General features: G+C 41.9%; 1 protein-coding gene across 1 annotated transcript; it reads left to right on the forward strand.

Annotated features, from left to right (window-relative positions):
* The first annotated feature begins 8,155 nt into the window (after nt 1-8,155).
* On the forward strand, nt 8,156-14,534 carry LOC127784988 (sugar transport protein 7). The gene is made up of 4 exons (XM_052312418.1): nt 8,156-8,723; nt 12,616-12,935; nt 13,024-13,650; nt 13,906-14,534. Exons 1-4 carry the CDS (start codon nt 8,579-8,581, stop codon nt 14,347-14,349), a joined length of 1,536 nt encoding a protein of 511 aa, XP_052168378.1. The 5' UTR covers nt 8,156-8,578; the 3' UTR covers nt 14,350-14,534.
* The last annotated feature ends 820 nt before the right edge of the window (nt 14,535-15,354 follow it).

Genomic DNA, 15,354 nt, shown 5'->3' on the forward strand with positions numbered 1-15,354 from the left:
TACTCCCTCTAGTATAATTACAATGCATGATTAAACTTGGCAAAGGTCGTCATAAATAATATTTAGCTTATATCTTTTTATATCTATAAGGTTTATAGCAACAAAATTATAACTCTATATGAAAGAAAATTCAAATGCCAATCAAATGATATAATTTTTAGCGAACATAATTCAATCTATATTATACTAATTATCGGTTAAATGTTTTGAAGGTTAAATCTTAAAATACGTACTCACCTTGTATTATGGGATAGAGGGAGTACGAAACCTTGGTCACTGAAAAGGAATAAAAGCTGTTCTTTGTCGATAAACACAGTTACCGTTCAACTACTCAGCAAAACCGATGAAACCTCAGATAAATTTGAACTTTAGTTTGAGTATCTTTGACTTGTATGGTTAACTCAACGCTAGCCAGTTCGAATATAGAAATAGGAAGTACGGACAACTAAAACGAGAAAGCCATTAGTATATAATTAATAAAGTTTTAATTATTCTAAATTTGAAAAATAAATTTATCAAATACTTTAAAGCAAATTATTTTATATAAGAAATGAACCATTTAGACTTTCTATATTATTTTATATAGAAAGTTTGAAGACCGTGCTACTGAAAACCCAAATAAAAAAATATATATGGATGTATATCCATATTATAAAAATTGAAAATGTTTTACCGGAATTTTAGTACGTCATCCGTATCTAATTCGGTTTTTAGTTGGTTTTTTATAATCCATATGATCTATATATACCTAATCTATAACTAATATAAATATTCGTATTTTTCCGATCGTCACCTCATAGGTGCGGTGATTTTTTCGTCTCTCTCGTCTCCCCCAAATCCCAGTCGGAATTCCATCACCCCCACCCAAAAAAAAAACTCCCAATCGAAATTCAATCCATCACACAAATAAAATAAAATCGGAGGAAGCATTATACACACAAATATATTAAAAAAATCAAAGGGGAGGTCGCCGTTGAGCCGCTGCCGCAGCTCTCCTCCCGCTGGATCCGGCGGAGGGGAGGGGCGCCGCCGCCGCTGGGACACCGGCGGGCCGCCAACGCCTCCTCGGGCGCCGCCGGTGGTGGGGGAGAACGCCGTCGTGCTGCCGGTGGTGGGGGAGGACGCAACCGCGCCGCCAGTGGTGGGGGAGACACCATCGCCGCTCGCGGAGGGAGGGCGCCGCCGCCGCCGCCGCTCGGGGGCGCGGAGGGGAGGGTGGCGAAGTGAGATGGGAGGGAGGGAAATGGGCTAGGGTTTCGGCGGCTGAGGAGAGGGAGGGGGTTTTGTTTCCCCGATATCGACGCTCGGCCGTCCGATCAAAACTCTAGAGATCGGACGGTCGGTGTCGTCCGGGCCAAAATCGGCCCAAGAGGGATCGAGAGTGAGGTCACTTTTTCGGCCCAAGCCCAGGTTGCGGCCTGGGGAGGGGAAGTGCGCCCGTGCGTGCACAAAAGGCCATGGGCTGACCGGCAAGGGCCAAAAATAAGTCTATTTTTGGTCCCTTGGGCCGAAAAAAAAGAGAATAAATTCATTTTTAGTGCTTATTTTTTCAGAAGCATTACAATTATAGTTATTGAATGTGTTTATTTTGAAGCAAACCTAAAAAGGAGGTATTTTCTTTCTTTTTCTAATTAAATAATTGTTAAATGATGTTTGTATTAATAAAATTAGCAATTAAGCTCTGAAAATTCCTATATAATTTCAAAGAGCGTAACTAATCATGGAGAATTTTAAAAAATAAATTTAACCATGTCATTTTATTTCTCACACTTGCTTTACTTGTAAATTTATTTAATTATACGCATACCTACTTAAAAACACCAAATATTTTAGCAAATTTGTATTTTAATTAATTGCATATTTTTCTGATCTGTACGCTTCCCGTTGCAATATACGGGCACTTTTGCTAAACCAAACAACACTTTTGGTCAATATACACACTCCGTAATCATCCGGTGCAACGCACGGGCATATTACTTCTGCTATTCTTTTGTCCATCTCCCTTTTTTTTCCGTGTCGTTTTTTTCGCTAGTTTCCCGATCAAGCTTCGTCCGGTTTTTCTCATCGCCGTGTTTTAGTTGGTTTTTTTTATCGTTGTATTTTTTCCGTCCGTCCTTTTTTAGTCCGTCTGTTTTTTTATCACATTTTCTTTTACGAACCTGGCGCTGTCATCGATCAGTTTCACTGTAAGTTTTCTCCTCCAGTTAATTGGAGAAATCGATTCCACACTTCTCTCTTATTTGTCTCCTCCAATTAATTATAAAAATTTTCTCATTTTTTTCCTTGCAATTTCACTTTCAATTGGACTTTAATTCACCGGATTTAATATCAGTCGCCGATGACAGCCGACAGGTCACCTTCCCTAACCATTTTTATCCCGAGTTTTATGGATTTACTTTGATTTTGAGGAAAAAAATAGAAAAGGGATCGAGCGGATAAAAAACCCTCACCTTCCCTAACCGTCCCGATTTTTATGGACATAAAAAGGGATCGAGCAGATAAAAAACCCACAGCAAATTTTGAGAGATGAAAAGGGCTATGCGAGGTGGTTCTGTGGTCCACTTGGCTAGGCCAAAGAGAATAATACAATTTATTACTCAGTTCTTAATAGTTGTTATTTTACCAGTTGCAACTTGCAACGCACGGGCATAGTGTTAATCAGAAAAAAAAGGGCCTAACATCACTCAATAACTCCCGTCTAAACGGTAGACTGAGCAGTGCCACTGCCAGTACGTCGCCGCGGACTTCACTGGTCATCATCAAGTACGTCGCCGCGGACTTCACCGGTCATTATCAAGTACGTCGCCGATCACAGCTAGCTCGCGCGCGACGACCAGCTCAATCTCCTCGTCGTCGTCGGAGCCGTGTCCCGTACTCCCGGCCGCTGTTACCATCGGCAAATCTCTCTCCGAGGCATGAGGCGGAGGGTTTACGATTCCGACGAAATCCGGTCAGATTTCGCGAAATTTCGACGTTCCGACGAGGTTCGAAATAGAAACCGTTTGAGATTTTGAGAAGTTTCATCTAAATTTAAATTTAAATTGATAAAAAAGAAAAAATAAAATAAAATCTTATAAATACTATGGTATTCATAGAACTTACTGGGATATAAATTTTTGAAAAAAATGATGTATTGTGTATATTTATTAAAATTTACATCATGAAAAAAAGAATTTCAGCAAATTACCTCTATTACAAATTAATGATTGAAATTTCGATGATTTCGATCGGAATTTCGCCAAAACCGACCGGTTTTCAAGAACTTGTCGACAACTTAGGAAATTTGTATTTAAATTTTGATTTATAAATTTGTTCGGAATTTACCGGTTTTTCACCGGATTTCACGAAATTCTGATTTCCCCAGCGTCCAAAACGAAAGGCCTATCAGAATCGTAAACCCTGACGAGGCATCGGTGGCTCATGCGCCGGCCAAGAGCTCAGCCAGTAGCTCCCCCCACGGCCCCACCTCTCTCTCGCGCGCGCGCTTCGCGCGGCGAGCTCCGCACGTACGCCACCGGCCACCGCACGGCACGGCACGGCACACGTACGGCGAGACGACGTGGGCTACTGCGGCGTCTCCTCCGACAAGCTATAGCTCTCGCTCGCTCGGTTCAAGACGACGTGGGCTGCTTGCTAGTACTACCTACGGGGCCCCTGACCGCGACGCGCCGTACGCGCCGTGATGGAGCCTGTTCAGCTTTGCGAATTCGCGAAAATGGTGGGTATGATGGCCTGATGGGGAAAGCTCGACCAGGAAACATAATTGATAAAGTCAAATCAGTGAAAGTTGCATGTCGTAATCTTGAGTCATTGGTTATGTAGCTGTTCGTCAACTTTGGATGAAGATTCACAAATAGAATTTAATATTTTTTGTGATTTTTTTATACTATGTGAGTTTTTATTAGTTCGTATGTGCTTTTGTTTATTTAGGTGTGAGTTTTTATTAAGTTGGTGTAATAATTGGTTGTAACTCTTTGAGCAAAGGTCGGGATTATATTTCATTATCTAAAAAGGAAACATAATTGAGTTTTTAAATTTTTTAGACCTTTTTATGTTCTAGTTTTATTAATAGACCATTACAAAAATTATTTCTAAATTTGCTAGCGAGAGCGGTGTGGCCAAATAACACTGTCACGTCAAGTATTGTTTTGCCACGTCAATTTGGCTGTCGTGGTAAAAAAGACGGAGATCTTGAAAATAAATTTTAGATCGTTTATTTTTAAAATTAAAAATTAAAAAGGTTCAAAAAAAAATTCAACATAATTAGCATCGGCTAATTGGTGTGATTGCTAGATTACGACCGTGCAAAGGCGTCAGCGTGGTCGGGTTGGCCTCCGATTTGGCCATAGATTTATCGATTCAATCATGTCGTTTTTTTCGGTTTCCTGCTTTCCTTTGGTGTCTTCTAGATGACATATTGACACATGCTTTCGTGGGGGGTTAGACGAGATGAAGCGAGCGAGCCTAGCTCGATCTTCTCTGCATCATGCGGCGTCACCATGACGAACATGGCACAAGAGCATTAGCGTAGAGAACTTTTTACAGTACATGAGTACAATATTATATACTGGTAATATATAACCACTAGCGTTTGTGCTCTGAAATCTGAATGTAAGACTCTGCTTTCATATGGCTGGATGTACCATGGCATCGGTTTCAAGTGTGAATCAACAATCACAGAGGATCTAATCACGCTACTAGCTAGTCTCAAAACGTAAATTTTATCTCATGTCCCGTAAATAGTTTTCGTTCCAAAATATAAAAATTTCTAGTTCATTTAGCAAATATTATTGATAGATTAAAGTTTTTTTAGTCATTTCAGTTGTTGATTTTTGAATTTTGATTGTCTTGAATTTTTTTTTCTAAGCATCTAGGAGGATACTGATATTAGGTTAAAGGATTGGCTTTGGAATCGTTGAATGAGCGCAAAAATGTTTTTGAACAGAGGGGATACGACTTGGCTGATCTCTCGGGAAGAAATTCCAACCGTAGAATTCACCTGCAGTTCGATGGAAATTCAGCAAATACGCGGAGATGTTCCGTTGCTTTCGCAATAATTTAGCACGTACAGATCATGAAGCTTCTGTGGAGTTTAGCTAGCTTTGTACCAACATCTCACGACTTGAGATGATCTGCACAAATTTAACTGCATCTCCTTTGATCGTCGACGGTTATGATGACATACAGTACAAAGTAGGTTTGGACCATTCTTGTTTTTAGGAACATTTCAGCAACCTTGGACTAGCTCACGATAGTCCCACTCTGGTTAATTTATACTCCCTCCGTTTCAAAATATTGACACCGTTGACTTTTTAAGTACGTGTTTGACCATTCGTCTTATTCAAAAATTTTAAGTAATTATTTATTATTTTCATATCATTTGATTCATTGTTAAATATACTTTTATGTACACATATAGTTTTACATATTTCACATTTTTTTAATAAGACGAGCGGTCAAACATGTGCTAAAAAGTCAACGGTGTTAAATATTTTGAAACAGAGAGAGTATATGAAAACAAAGTCGTTTTCCCATTAGACGTTGTTATGAATAAATAATTAAAGGTTGCTTTAAGCAACTTTTTAAGAAGCATGTTCAAGGCAACAAGATTCTCATCCTGACGCAAGATAAAGGGGGATATCCTGAGATATCTTCAGCTCGCCAAATCTGAGCCAGAGACTCCAAGCACATATGAATGGAAGGTTTAGTCGCAAAGCAGTCTTGCAGCCGCGACTAATCATCCACTCGGGGTTGCACGCATGATGCAATCATGCATGATTTGCAACTGCACTACTGAAAAAAATATCTGATTAGTCAAAGCTTAACTGCATGCTATGGTTTGCTTTCGGTGAGAAATAACCGACTGATTGAAGCTTTGCTCCAAAAACATAATTGCATCTGCATGCTGCACTACTACAGTTTTCTATGACAGTTTCTTGTAAGAGCAAGCTGCACATGCTAAGTTGATAACCGAGATGAGAGAGCTCCACATGCTTACTGTTGCAAGCTATGCTCAAATGTATAAAATGGACAATTGGCCGCAAAAACAGGCCGGGCAAAGATACAATTTGCAATGCTACATGCATGGATTTGACCTTGCATAAACTAGTGATTCCAAAACGTGCCATGTCGGCCCAAAAACCGAGCACTTGCTAAATGCTAACTCCAGGTATGGCTACATGAGCTGTATAGAGCTTCAAATCAACTGATCAACAAGCAATCAAAGTATGATGTATAGACATATTCGGCAGATTAGAACAGATTTTGATCAGAGCTGACCCCATAGCCGCCAGCAAGCAATTTTTTTTTGGGTGAACTAGTAGCTCTTAGCTAATCCCTACGTCCCAAAATATAAATATTTTTAGATTTCGACATAGTTTAACCAACAATCACATATTATAATAATTTGTTTAATTATAAATATAGTAACATCAATTTTATATGATTGATCTTTTTTATATATATTTTTCTATTAATAGTCAAAATTAAAAATATTTGACTTGATACCATGCTAAAAATATTTATATATTTATATTTTGAGACAGAGGGAGTACATACTTGCATTGGGTTTTACTTATCTCCTACTAGATCAATAGTTCAATACACCCTCCAGTCATAGAAGTATGTCAATTTAGATTATTCTTTTCAAAGTCAATGTAGCACTTAATTAGTTTGTATAAATCCAAAAATAGTTACCCAAGTGTAAGTACTATGAAAATTGTGGTCCAGAAATAGTTATACAATTTGCAGTACTACACACACACACACACACACACACACACACATATATATATATATATATAGTAAATTTGTTTGGTGCTCCATGGTGCCTAGGCACCATTGTTGAAATTGAGTATATACCCAATTCAAATGAGTATGAAACTTTTTCAATTACTTAGGTATTAACATTAACTACTTTACTAACTAGTTCAAAGCAAGTTTGAACTGAATTTGAACGTGTTTTTGTTAGATTTTGATTCTAGGTATATAGCATCCATACATATAATTAGTTAGGTATGTAATCATGGATTGTGAAATAAAATTAAATTTGAGTTGCTTTGTTGATAGTTATAGGTATGAACCGAATTATTATAACTAGATATATACTCATAATTTGAAAAATTTGAGTGATTTTGTACATTAGATATCATGGTGCCCGGGCACCATGGTGCCCCATATGAGTGTCCTATATATGTATATGTATGTATGTATGTATATATATATATATATGTGTATATATATATGTGTGTATATATATATATGTGTGTATATATATACATCTGTATATATATGTATGTATATATGTAATTTTCAAACATCCAACTCCTATATCAGAACAATAATTACGGCCAAAGTTAGCATAATGGATTTTAGAATGGCATTCTTTTATCATCGGAAGTACTCTCCTTTTTATATTATAGGTTATTTTAATTTTTTTCTAGTTACATTGTTTTAAGTTGGACTAATTTTATAGATAAAAACAGTAGAATTTTCAACATAAAACAAACCTAATACCAAAGTATATTCATGGTTAGATTTAATGAAACTAATTTTATGTTTTAGATATTGCTAATTTTTTTATAAATTTGGTCAAATTTAAAATAGTTTGACAAAGAAAAAAAAGTCAAAGCAACTAATAATATGAAATAAAGGTAGTAGTAGATTAAAAAAAGGGATTTGCTAGAAAACTTTTGCAAGTTTTTGCCCTAAAAACTTTCATATTTGTGACCATCGGATCACATTGAGATTTGTGCATGAAGAGAACAAAATGCTAGAAAGAAATTTTTACACACGTCACGTGTAAGATTCCAATGCTAACTAACCAAATTATAGTTGAATACACAATATAATTATATTTCAATTATATTGTAGTTACATACTTACTACGTATATTTGAATTTTTTTCATTAAAAAACTTGGGGCAGTTTTTAGATACTCCCTTAAAAAAAAATCTTGCCAAACTGGATCAACACCGGCCAAAGCTTACATTACTGCATGCCACAGAAACCCCCACATGCAGCGGCTGCTGATACTAATCAACAGTTCATCGTCGGTTGATTGCGCATAAAGCCTTCGCCCTTCGGTTGGCGCTACGCCACGGCCGCCGCTCTCTGCCCTGCTTCTGGCTCCCATCAAATTTATTGCTCACGCACGCACTTGTCCATATCCTAATCCTGATGATATCCAAGTTGGGCGCGGATGGGTCAACGTAACAGCATCCGTTGCATCTTCTGTATTATTCAGTTGCCAAATGCCAGCCCATCCCTTGTGAATTTATAGTTGTAAACAAAAATCCCTTGTAAATTTATACACCTCCAAGCCTCCAACTTGAATCACCCTGTCTGCATAGCATACTGAAAGCCGAAGCAGGGGGAAGGAGAGCGATCGGCAAAGTCGGTCAAAGGGAGAGTGACAGAGTGACAGTGTATAAGTAGTGGCTGGTTGGTTGGTTGCAGCACTGGTTCGGTGTGAGCGAGCGAGCGAGATAGCCATATATCCCTCTTGCTATCTGGCTATATCTTCGCTGTGCGTCGTCGTCGTCGCTGCGTGGTGAATTCTTGGGGAGGAGGAGGAGGAGATGGCGGGAGGCGGCGTGGCGGCGCTGGGGGTGAAGAAGGAGCGGGCGGCGGAGTACAAGGGCCGCATGACGCTCGCCGTCGGCATGGCCTGCCTCGTCGCCGCCGTCGGCGGCGCCATCTTCGGCTACGACATCGGCATCTCCGGTACGTCACGTACACCACCCCCCATCACCTCCTAGCTCCTTTCGCATCGGCTGCTCGTCAGCCACCATGGGGGTCATTGGAGAAGACAACAACTTCTGTGTGGCTTTGTTCCACGAACATGTCCCGTGTCTTATCTTGCTAGCTCGCTAGCGGCCTAGCGCTGTACGCCGTGGCCCCCGTGGATTTTGGAGCCAAGTGCGGCTCGTGTTGGCCCCTTTCGCTCGCCAACACGCATACTCTCATGCCTTTTCGCTGTTTGTTTGCTTCTCCCGGCGATTATTTGTTCGCACATGGATGGAACGGGAGCGTAACACCTAGAGTTTCGCTTTGTGAGAGCCTTTTTTTTCTCCTCCCGATCAAAAGGTGGATTGGTTCATAGAGTAGTAGTTGAGATTCAATGGTGTGGCCTTTCTGAACTGACTAGCTAGGCGAATGATTGGGCGATTCGTGCAGCGTAGGCAGGCATTGTGCAGTGGTTTTGGGTTTGCATGATCCGTTGATGTGATCATTCCTGTAGCAGTAGAATTTGGAACAAATTCAGGGAAGCAGAAAAACTGGGAACCTTTTACACACGCAAAAGCTGCTTTTGACTACACTACTACACACGTGGCCGGAATCCCCACCGTATGTGTGTCCTCTTTCAGTTCAGAGTGATAGATATCGCGGTGTTGTGTTTTCGGTCAAGCTGTAATCATGTCGGAGAGATTTGCTTCGTACCAGCAAGAGCTGCAAGTTGGAGGTTAGTATTAGGGTGTGTTCAGTACGCGCTAAAATTAAAAGTTTAATTAAAATTTGAACGATGTGATGGGAAAGTTAAAAGTTTGTATGTGTAGAAAAATTTTAATGTGATAAAAAAATTAGAAATTTGAAAAATAAGTTTGGAACTAAACTCGTTCTTAGGCACTGAATTTTAGCAGCAGTTTCGTCGAAGGTACTACGCCTGGTACAACCGCGAGACCTTAGCGGCCGTCCTGGCCTGATGAGTGGTGCTCTTGGGGTTCGATTCTTGTGGACGAGGGCGATTGCATCATCATATCCAACAATTAGGCGATCATTTCCTCGTGTGAGAACAAAACTATTTTTTTTAAGAAAAAAAAGAGAACACCAGGCTGAATACACCATCCATAGAAGACCATTGACTTCACCAATAAAACAGCTTTGTTGCTTTATATTTGCATGACTTTATTATATTTAACAAACAATCAACTAGACCTTACGCATTGTGAATGGTGATTGTTTATTCCCAAGTAGTAGGGGATACCAGACCAGCCGGTTTTCTAGCGTCAACATATTCAGATGGGACACCATATCTCCTCCACTTCACAAAACATCGCTTTAGCTAGGTGTATAATTATCGTTTTCATGCTAATCGAAGGAAGAATCATTTGTATGATGCTAACTTATTCAAGTGTTCTCATTTGCTGAAATGGGCCGTCTTTGATATTTTCATTTAGCTGTGTTTTTTTTTGTCAGCGGTATGACTTTTAGTTTGTCTTCTTGTTTATTTTAATATGTTAGCATATGTTTTTCATGTTTTTCCATTGGTAGGGAACTACCACAATACAGTTTTTATTTTTTTAAAAAAAGATAGAGCAGTTCACTTTTTTTTCCCAAAAAAACACACACAAACGTGCAAGTTAGTTGTAGCCAATCGGACCAACTTGTCTTCCTGCCCACACGCCTTGTGATATGATGTCATGCCCTGCTACAGTTGCTCTGGTGACGTGGACTGACAACGTGTCACCTCGTCTTGCCCTAGCCAAGTACATTTGCATGACAAGTGGGTCCATGATGTCAGTAACGTTGAGAGAGGTAACGGAATTAATTGTAGCTTTGTGAATTGTGATAATTGTACTCTCTAACGTTGTAGCTATATAAAATTGCTTGCTAATGTTACTTGATAACTAGTTGAAACCCCACGCGTTGCAGCGGAATATTTTATTGAGATTGGTGGTTGGCTGGTTGCATTTGGTAAATTGAAGTTGTATAAAAATCCCTCACTATTGAATTGGGCCACGATCAAATTAGATGGGCCTCCTGTCGTGAATGTGGTGTGCGATGGTTGGACTGTGTTTTTTCATCTAACGGTTCAAAGAAGATCAAATCTACTGATCCAACGACTAAGAATTAACGATGATGTGGCACATTGAGGTTTGAACTTTAGGATCTTAATTGCACTTAGTGGGTTATAACTTTATGGTAAGAAAGAAAGGATTTGGTTAATAAAGTTACAAGTTCATCATCTATCAATCATTTTTAACTAGCCAAAGTCATAACTTAATCAAAGCGGAGGAAGGAGCGAATTCCACGTACACTACTCGACTCTTTTCCCTTATTTCTTGCTTTGTCATCAGTGACGGGTCATAAGTTACAACCCGTCAGAGATTAGTCATCAGTGACGGTCATGTAGTTACGACACGTCACTGATGACTCATCTGTGACGGGTGACAAGTTTTAACCCGTCAGAGATGACTTATATACCGGTCAAAGATGAGTTATCTGTGACGGGTGTTTCACTCGTCATAGGTGATTTTGTCATCAGTGACCACTAATCACTGACCAAGGCCAAACCCGTCAAAGGTGAGGGTTTGGGCCCGTCAGAGATGACCTGGTCCGGCGTAGTGGATAGTGCAAGGAGGCGACGAAGCTTCTCCCTTCCCCTTCCTATTCCCTATCACGCCATCTCACTATGGCTGGGAGAAGTGATGCCTCCTTTCATTACCTTCCCCCGCAGACTGAGAAGAGGGGAACAAAGTCATGTAGTGTGCTTTGACAAGGTTATGACCTAGGCGATGCCCACGTGTTGAGTTGTTCTATCATCTTCTTGCCCACGTACTCGTATGATGTGGTATCTTGCTACAGTAGCTTTGGTGACATGGACTACCAATGTGTTGCCCTGTCTCACCTAGCCAAGTTCTATTTGTATGGCAGGTGGGTCCATGACGTATAGTGTTGAGAGATAACAAGATTGTAGTTTTGTGATAGTTGTATTTGCTAACATGAGATTTACTCTCGTCCAACAAAAAGTATCTCGAGGTACCGGTACCTCACGGTATTGTAGATGGCAAAACGGGCGGCACGGCCTAGGCCCGGCCGTGACTGGGCCAAGAGTAGTCGGGCCGGTACGACCCGACCTACACACCGGGCCATGCCGTGCCAGCCCACGGGCCGCACATGACTCGGGCCGGCTCGAAGGCACGACAGCCCATCGTGCTTTTTCACAGAATAAGTCTAGTTTTCCTCCCTCCTCTTGGGCTGTGACATATATATAGCTAAAAAGTCTATTTGCCCTCCCTCTTCTTTGGCTGTGACATATAAATAGCTAAATAAGTCTATTTTAGGTCTCTATTCTTTGGACCATGACATTAATATGTCTATTTTTAGTCCCTATACTTTGTGTGCCGGGCCCGGCCTGCCGGCCCAGCGTGCCGGTGGGGAGGCCTAGGCACGTCCCAGCAGTTGGGGCGTGCCGTGCTTGGGCCGGGCCAAAATACCATGCCGTGAGCCAAGCCTTCGGTCCTCGGGCCTTATGGCCATCTATACGCGGTATCAAATTGTTTCCGATCGTTAGATCTAACAATATCCATCCTGTCTAGCTAGATCCAACGATTGGATACAATTTAGTACCGTGAAATATCGGTACCTCAAGATACTTTTTGTTAAACTGAAGTAAATCTTCTAAATTTTACAATACAAAATACCTCGAGGTAAAAAAAATTATGGTACCTCGAGGTAGCAATCGTTGGATGGTAAAATTACTCGAGAAGCTATGTTTGTACTGTCAGTTCTGAAGCTAGAGCATCGCATTCCATCAAAGATGCTAAAAAAAAATATCATGTTTCACCTGGAAATCACAGTTGAGCTCCGGCGATCTGACAAACGGTTGCTGCAGGGGGAGTGACGTCCATGGATCCGTTCCTCAAGAAGTTCTTCCCGGTGGTGTTCCGGAAGAAGAACGACGACGGCCAGAACAACTACTGCAAGTACGACAACCAGGGCCTCTCGGCGTTCACCTCCTCCCTCTACCTCGCCGGCCTCGTCTCCTCCCTTGCCGCCTCGCCGGTGACGAGGAACTACGGCCGCCGCGCCAGCATCGTCTGCGGCGGCCTCAGCTTCCTCGCCGGCGCCACGCTCAACGCCGCCGCCGTCAACCTCGTCATGCTCATCCTCGGCCGCATCCTGCTCGGCGTCGGCATCGGCTTCGGCAACCAGGTGCGATATATGCGACATCGATGAAATGAATCGAGTTCTTGTGCTTGCGTTGCTTTGATGCTAATGGTGTTTGTGCTTGGCGTCGCAGGCCGTGCCGCTGTACCTGTCGGAGATGGCGCCGGCGCACCTCCGCGGCGCGCTGAACATGATGTTCCAGCTGGCGACGACGCTGGGCATCTTCACGGCGAACATGATCAACTACGGGACGCAGCACATCAGGCCGTGGGGGTGGCGGCTCTCGCTGGGGCTCGCGGCGGCGCCGGCGCTGCTGATGACCGTCGGCGGGCTGCTCCTGCCGGAGACGCCCAACAGCCTGATCGAGCGCGGGCGCGTCGAGGAGGGCCGCCGCGTGCTGGAGCGCATCCGGGGCACCGCCGACGTGGACGCCGAGTTCACGGACATGGCGGAGGCGAGCGAGCTCGCCAACTCCATCGAGCACCCGTTCCGCAACATCCTGGAGCCGCGCAACCGGCCGCAGCTGGTGATGGCGGTGTGCATGCCGGCGTTCCAGATCCTGACGGGCATCAACTCCATCCTCTTCTACGCGCCCGTGCTGTTCCAGAGCATGGGCTTCGGCGGCAGCGCGTCGCTCTACTCCTCAGTCCTCACCGGCGCCGTCCTCTTCTCCTCCACCATCATCTCCATCTCCACCGTCGACCGCCTCGGTCGCCGCAAGCTCCTCATCAGCGGCGGCATCCAAATGATCATCTGCCAGGTATTCCCCGTTTCAGAAGTCAAACTACTTTAAATTTAATTAAGTTTATAGACAAATATAGTATTAATTTATAATACCAAATTAGTTTTATTAAATTAATAAATAAATAAATATATTTTCTTAATAAATTTATCTTGGGTTGAAAATGTTACTATTTTTTTCTACAAATTTAATCAAACTTAAAATAGTTCGACTTTAACCAAAGTCAAAATGTCTTATATATCCTGATGAGTTTATTGGAAAACGCAATTGCAGGTGATAGTGGCGGTGATCTTGGGGGTGAAGTTCGGGACGGACAAGGAGCTGACGAGGAGCTACTCGATCGCGGTGGTGGTGGTGATCTGCCTGTTCGTGCTGGCGTTCGGGTGGTCGTGGGGGCCGCTGGGGTGGACGGTGCCGAGCGAGATCTTCCCGCTGGAGACGAGGTCGGCGGGGCAGAGCATCACGGTGGCGGTGAACCTCTTCTTCACCTTCGTCATCGCGCAGGCGTTCCTGTCTCTGCTCTGCGCGCTCAAGTTCGGCATCTTCCTCTTCTTCGCCGGGTGGATCACCGTCATGACCGTCTTCGTCCACGTCTTCCTGCCGGAGACCAAGGGCGTGCCCATCGAGGAGATGGTGCTCCTATGGAGGAAGCACTGGTTCTGGAAGAAGGTCATGCCCGACCTGCCGCTCGAGGACGGCGACAGTCATCACAAGTGAAAGAAATGTACTCTGAGATAGTATATGGGGGTTACAGTAGATGAGACATGACATGTAGGATGAGGAGATTAAGATTGATCATGTGCGGTAATGCATTCTGTGTATGTTAATTGAAGTTCATGGATCATGATGTCTGTTTGTCGTGGCAGAGAAGAGAAATATTGGAAACACAAAATTTTATACTACTCGATTATTAATTGTCTGAATCCTCGTGAAAATATTGGGGGTTGTTCAAATTGTAGCAAAAATAAACTTTACCAAATTTTAGCATGGCAATTTTGACAATATTACCAAAATTTTAACAAAATTTACCAACATTTACCAAAAGTTGACTGTTCAGATTTCTTATGTGTTTATCAAAGTTTGGCAACAAACTAAATGTATATATTTTTTGGTAACTTAAAAAAATAATATGATTGAAAATAACATCAATCTTAATAGACCCATTGTGTACTCCCTCAAACATATATAAAAAAAAATCTAGTACGAAATATTCGTTCAAATTCGTAATACTAAAATATGTTTTATACAAGGTTTGTTTTTTTTTTCATACGAGATTTTTTTATGAGACGAGGGAATACATGCCCTAATATTTACTCGATCCTTTGCATCTACAGTCAAGTTAACTCAACTCGTCACAAGTTACTGGAGTATCTGCTAGTAGTATGAAGTAACCCTACAGTGTATTCCACCATGGCCATGAAAAGTACTCCCCTGTTTTATAAAATACCCAATCATAAGTTTGATTATCTTAGGTTTGAATCAAACTTAGGATTGGGTTTTTCATGTGACAGAGGGGATACGCTTGAAATCATGAATGCCTTCGTTTTTCTTGTGAGCAACCACAATGTGGTATAAAAGTAGGCATAGGTGCAGGGTGTGAGAGGCTAGGGATTGGTCTTTTATTTCTCTTGTAGGGCCTACCTTATATGTTTATATTTTGCATTCACACATTGTGGCATATGTATTAGTATCTCTGTCCTAAAATATATATAATTTTAGCGG

Source organism: Oryza glaberrima, chromosome 9 (genome assembly GCF_000147395.1).
Source record: "Oryza glaberrima chromosome 9, OglaRS2, whole genome shotgun sequence".
NCBI classification, from domain to species: Eukaryota; Viridiplantae; Streptophyta; class Magnoliopsida; order Poales; family Poaceae; genus Oryza; species Oryza glaberrima.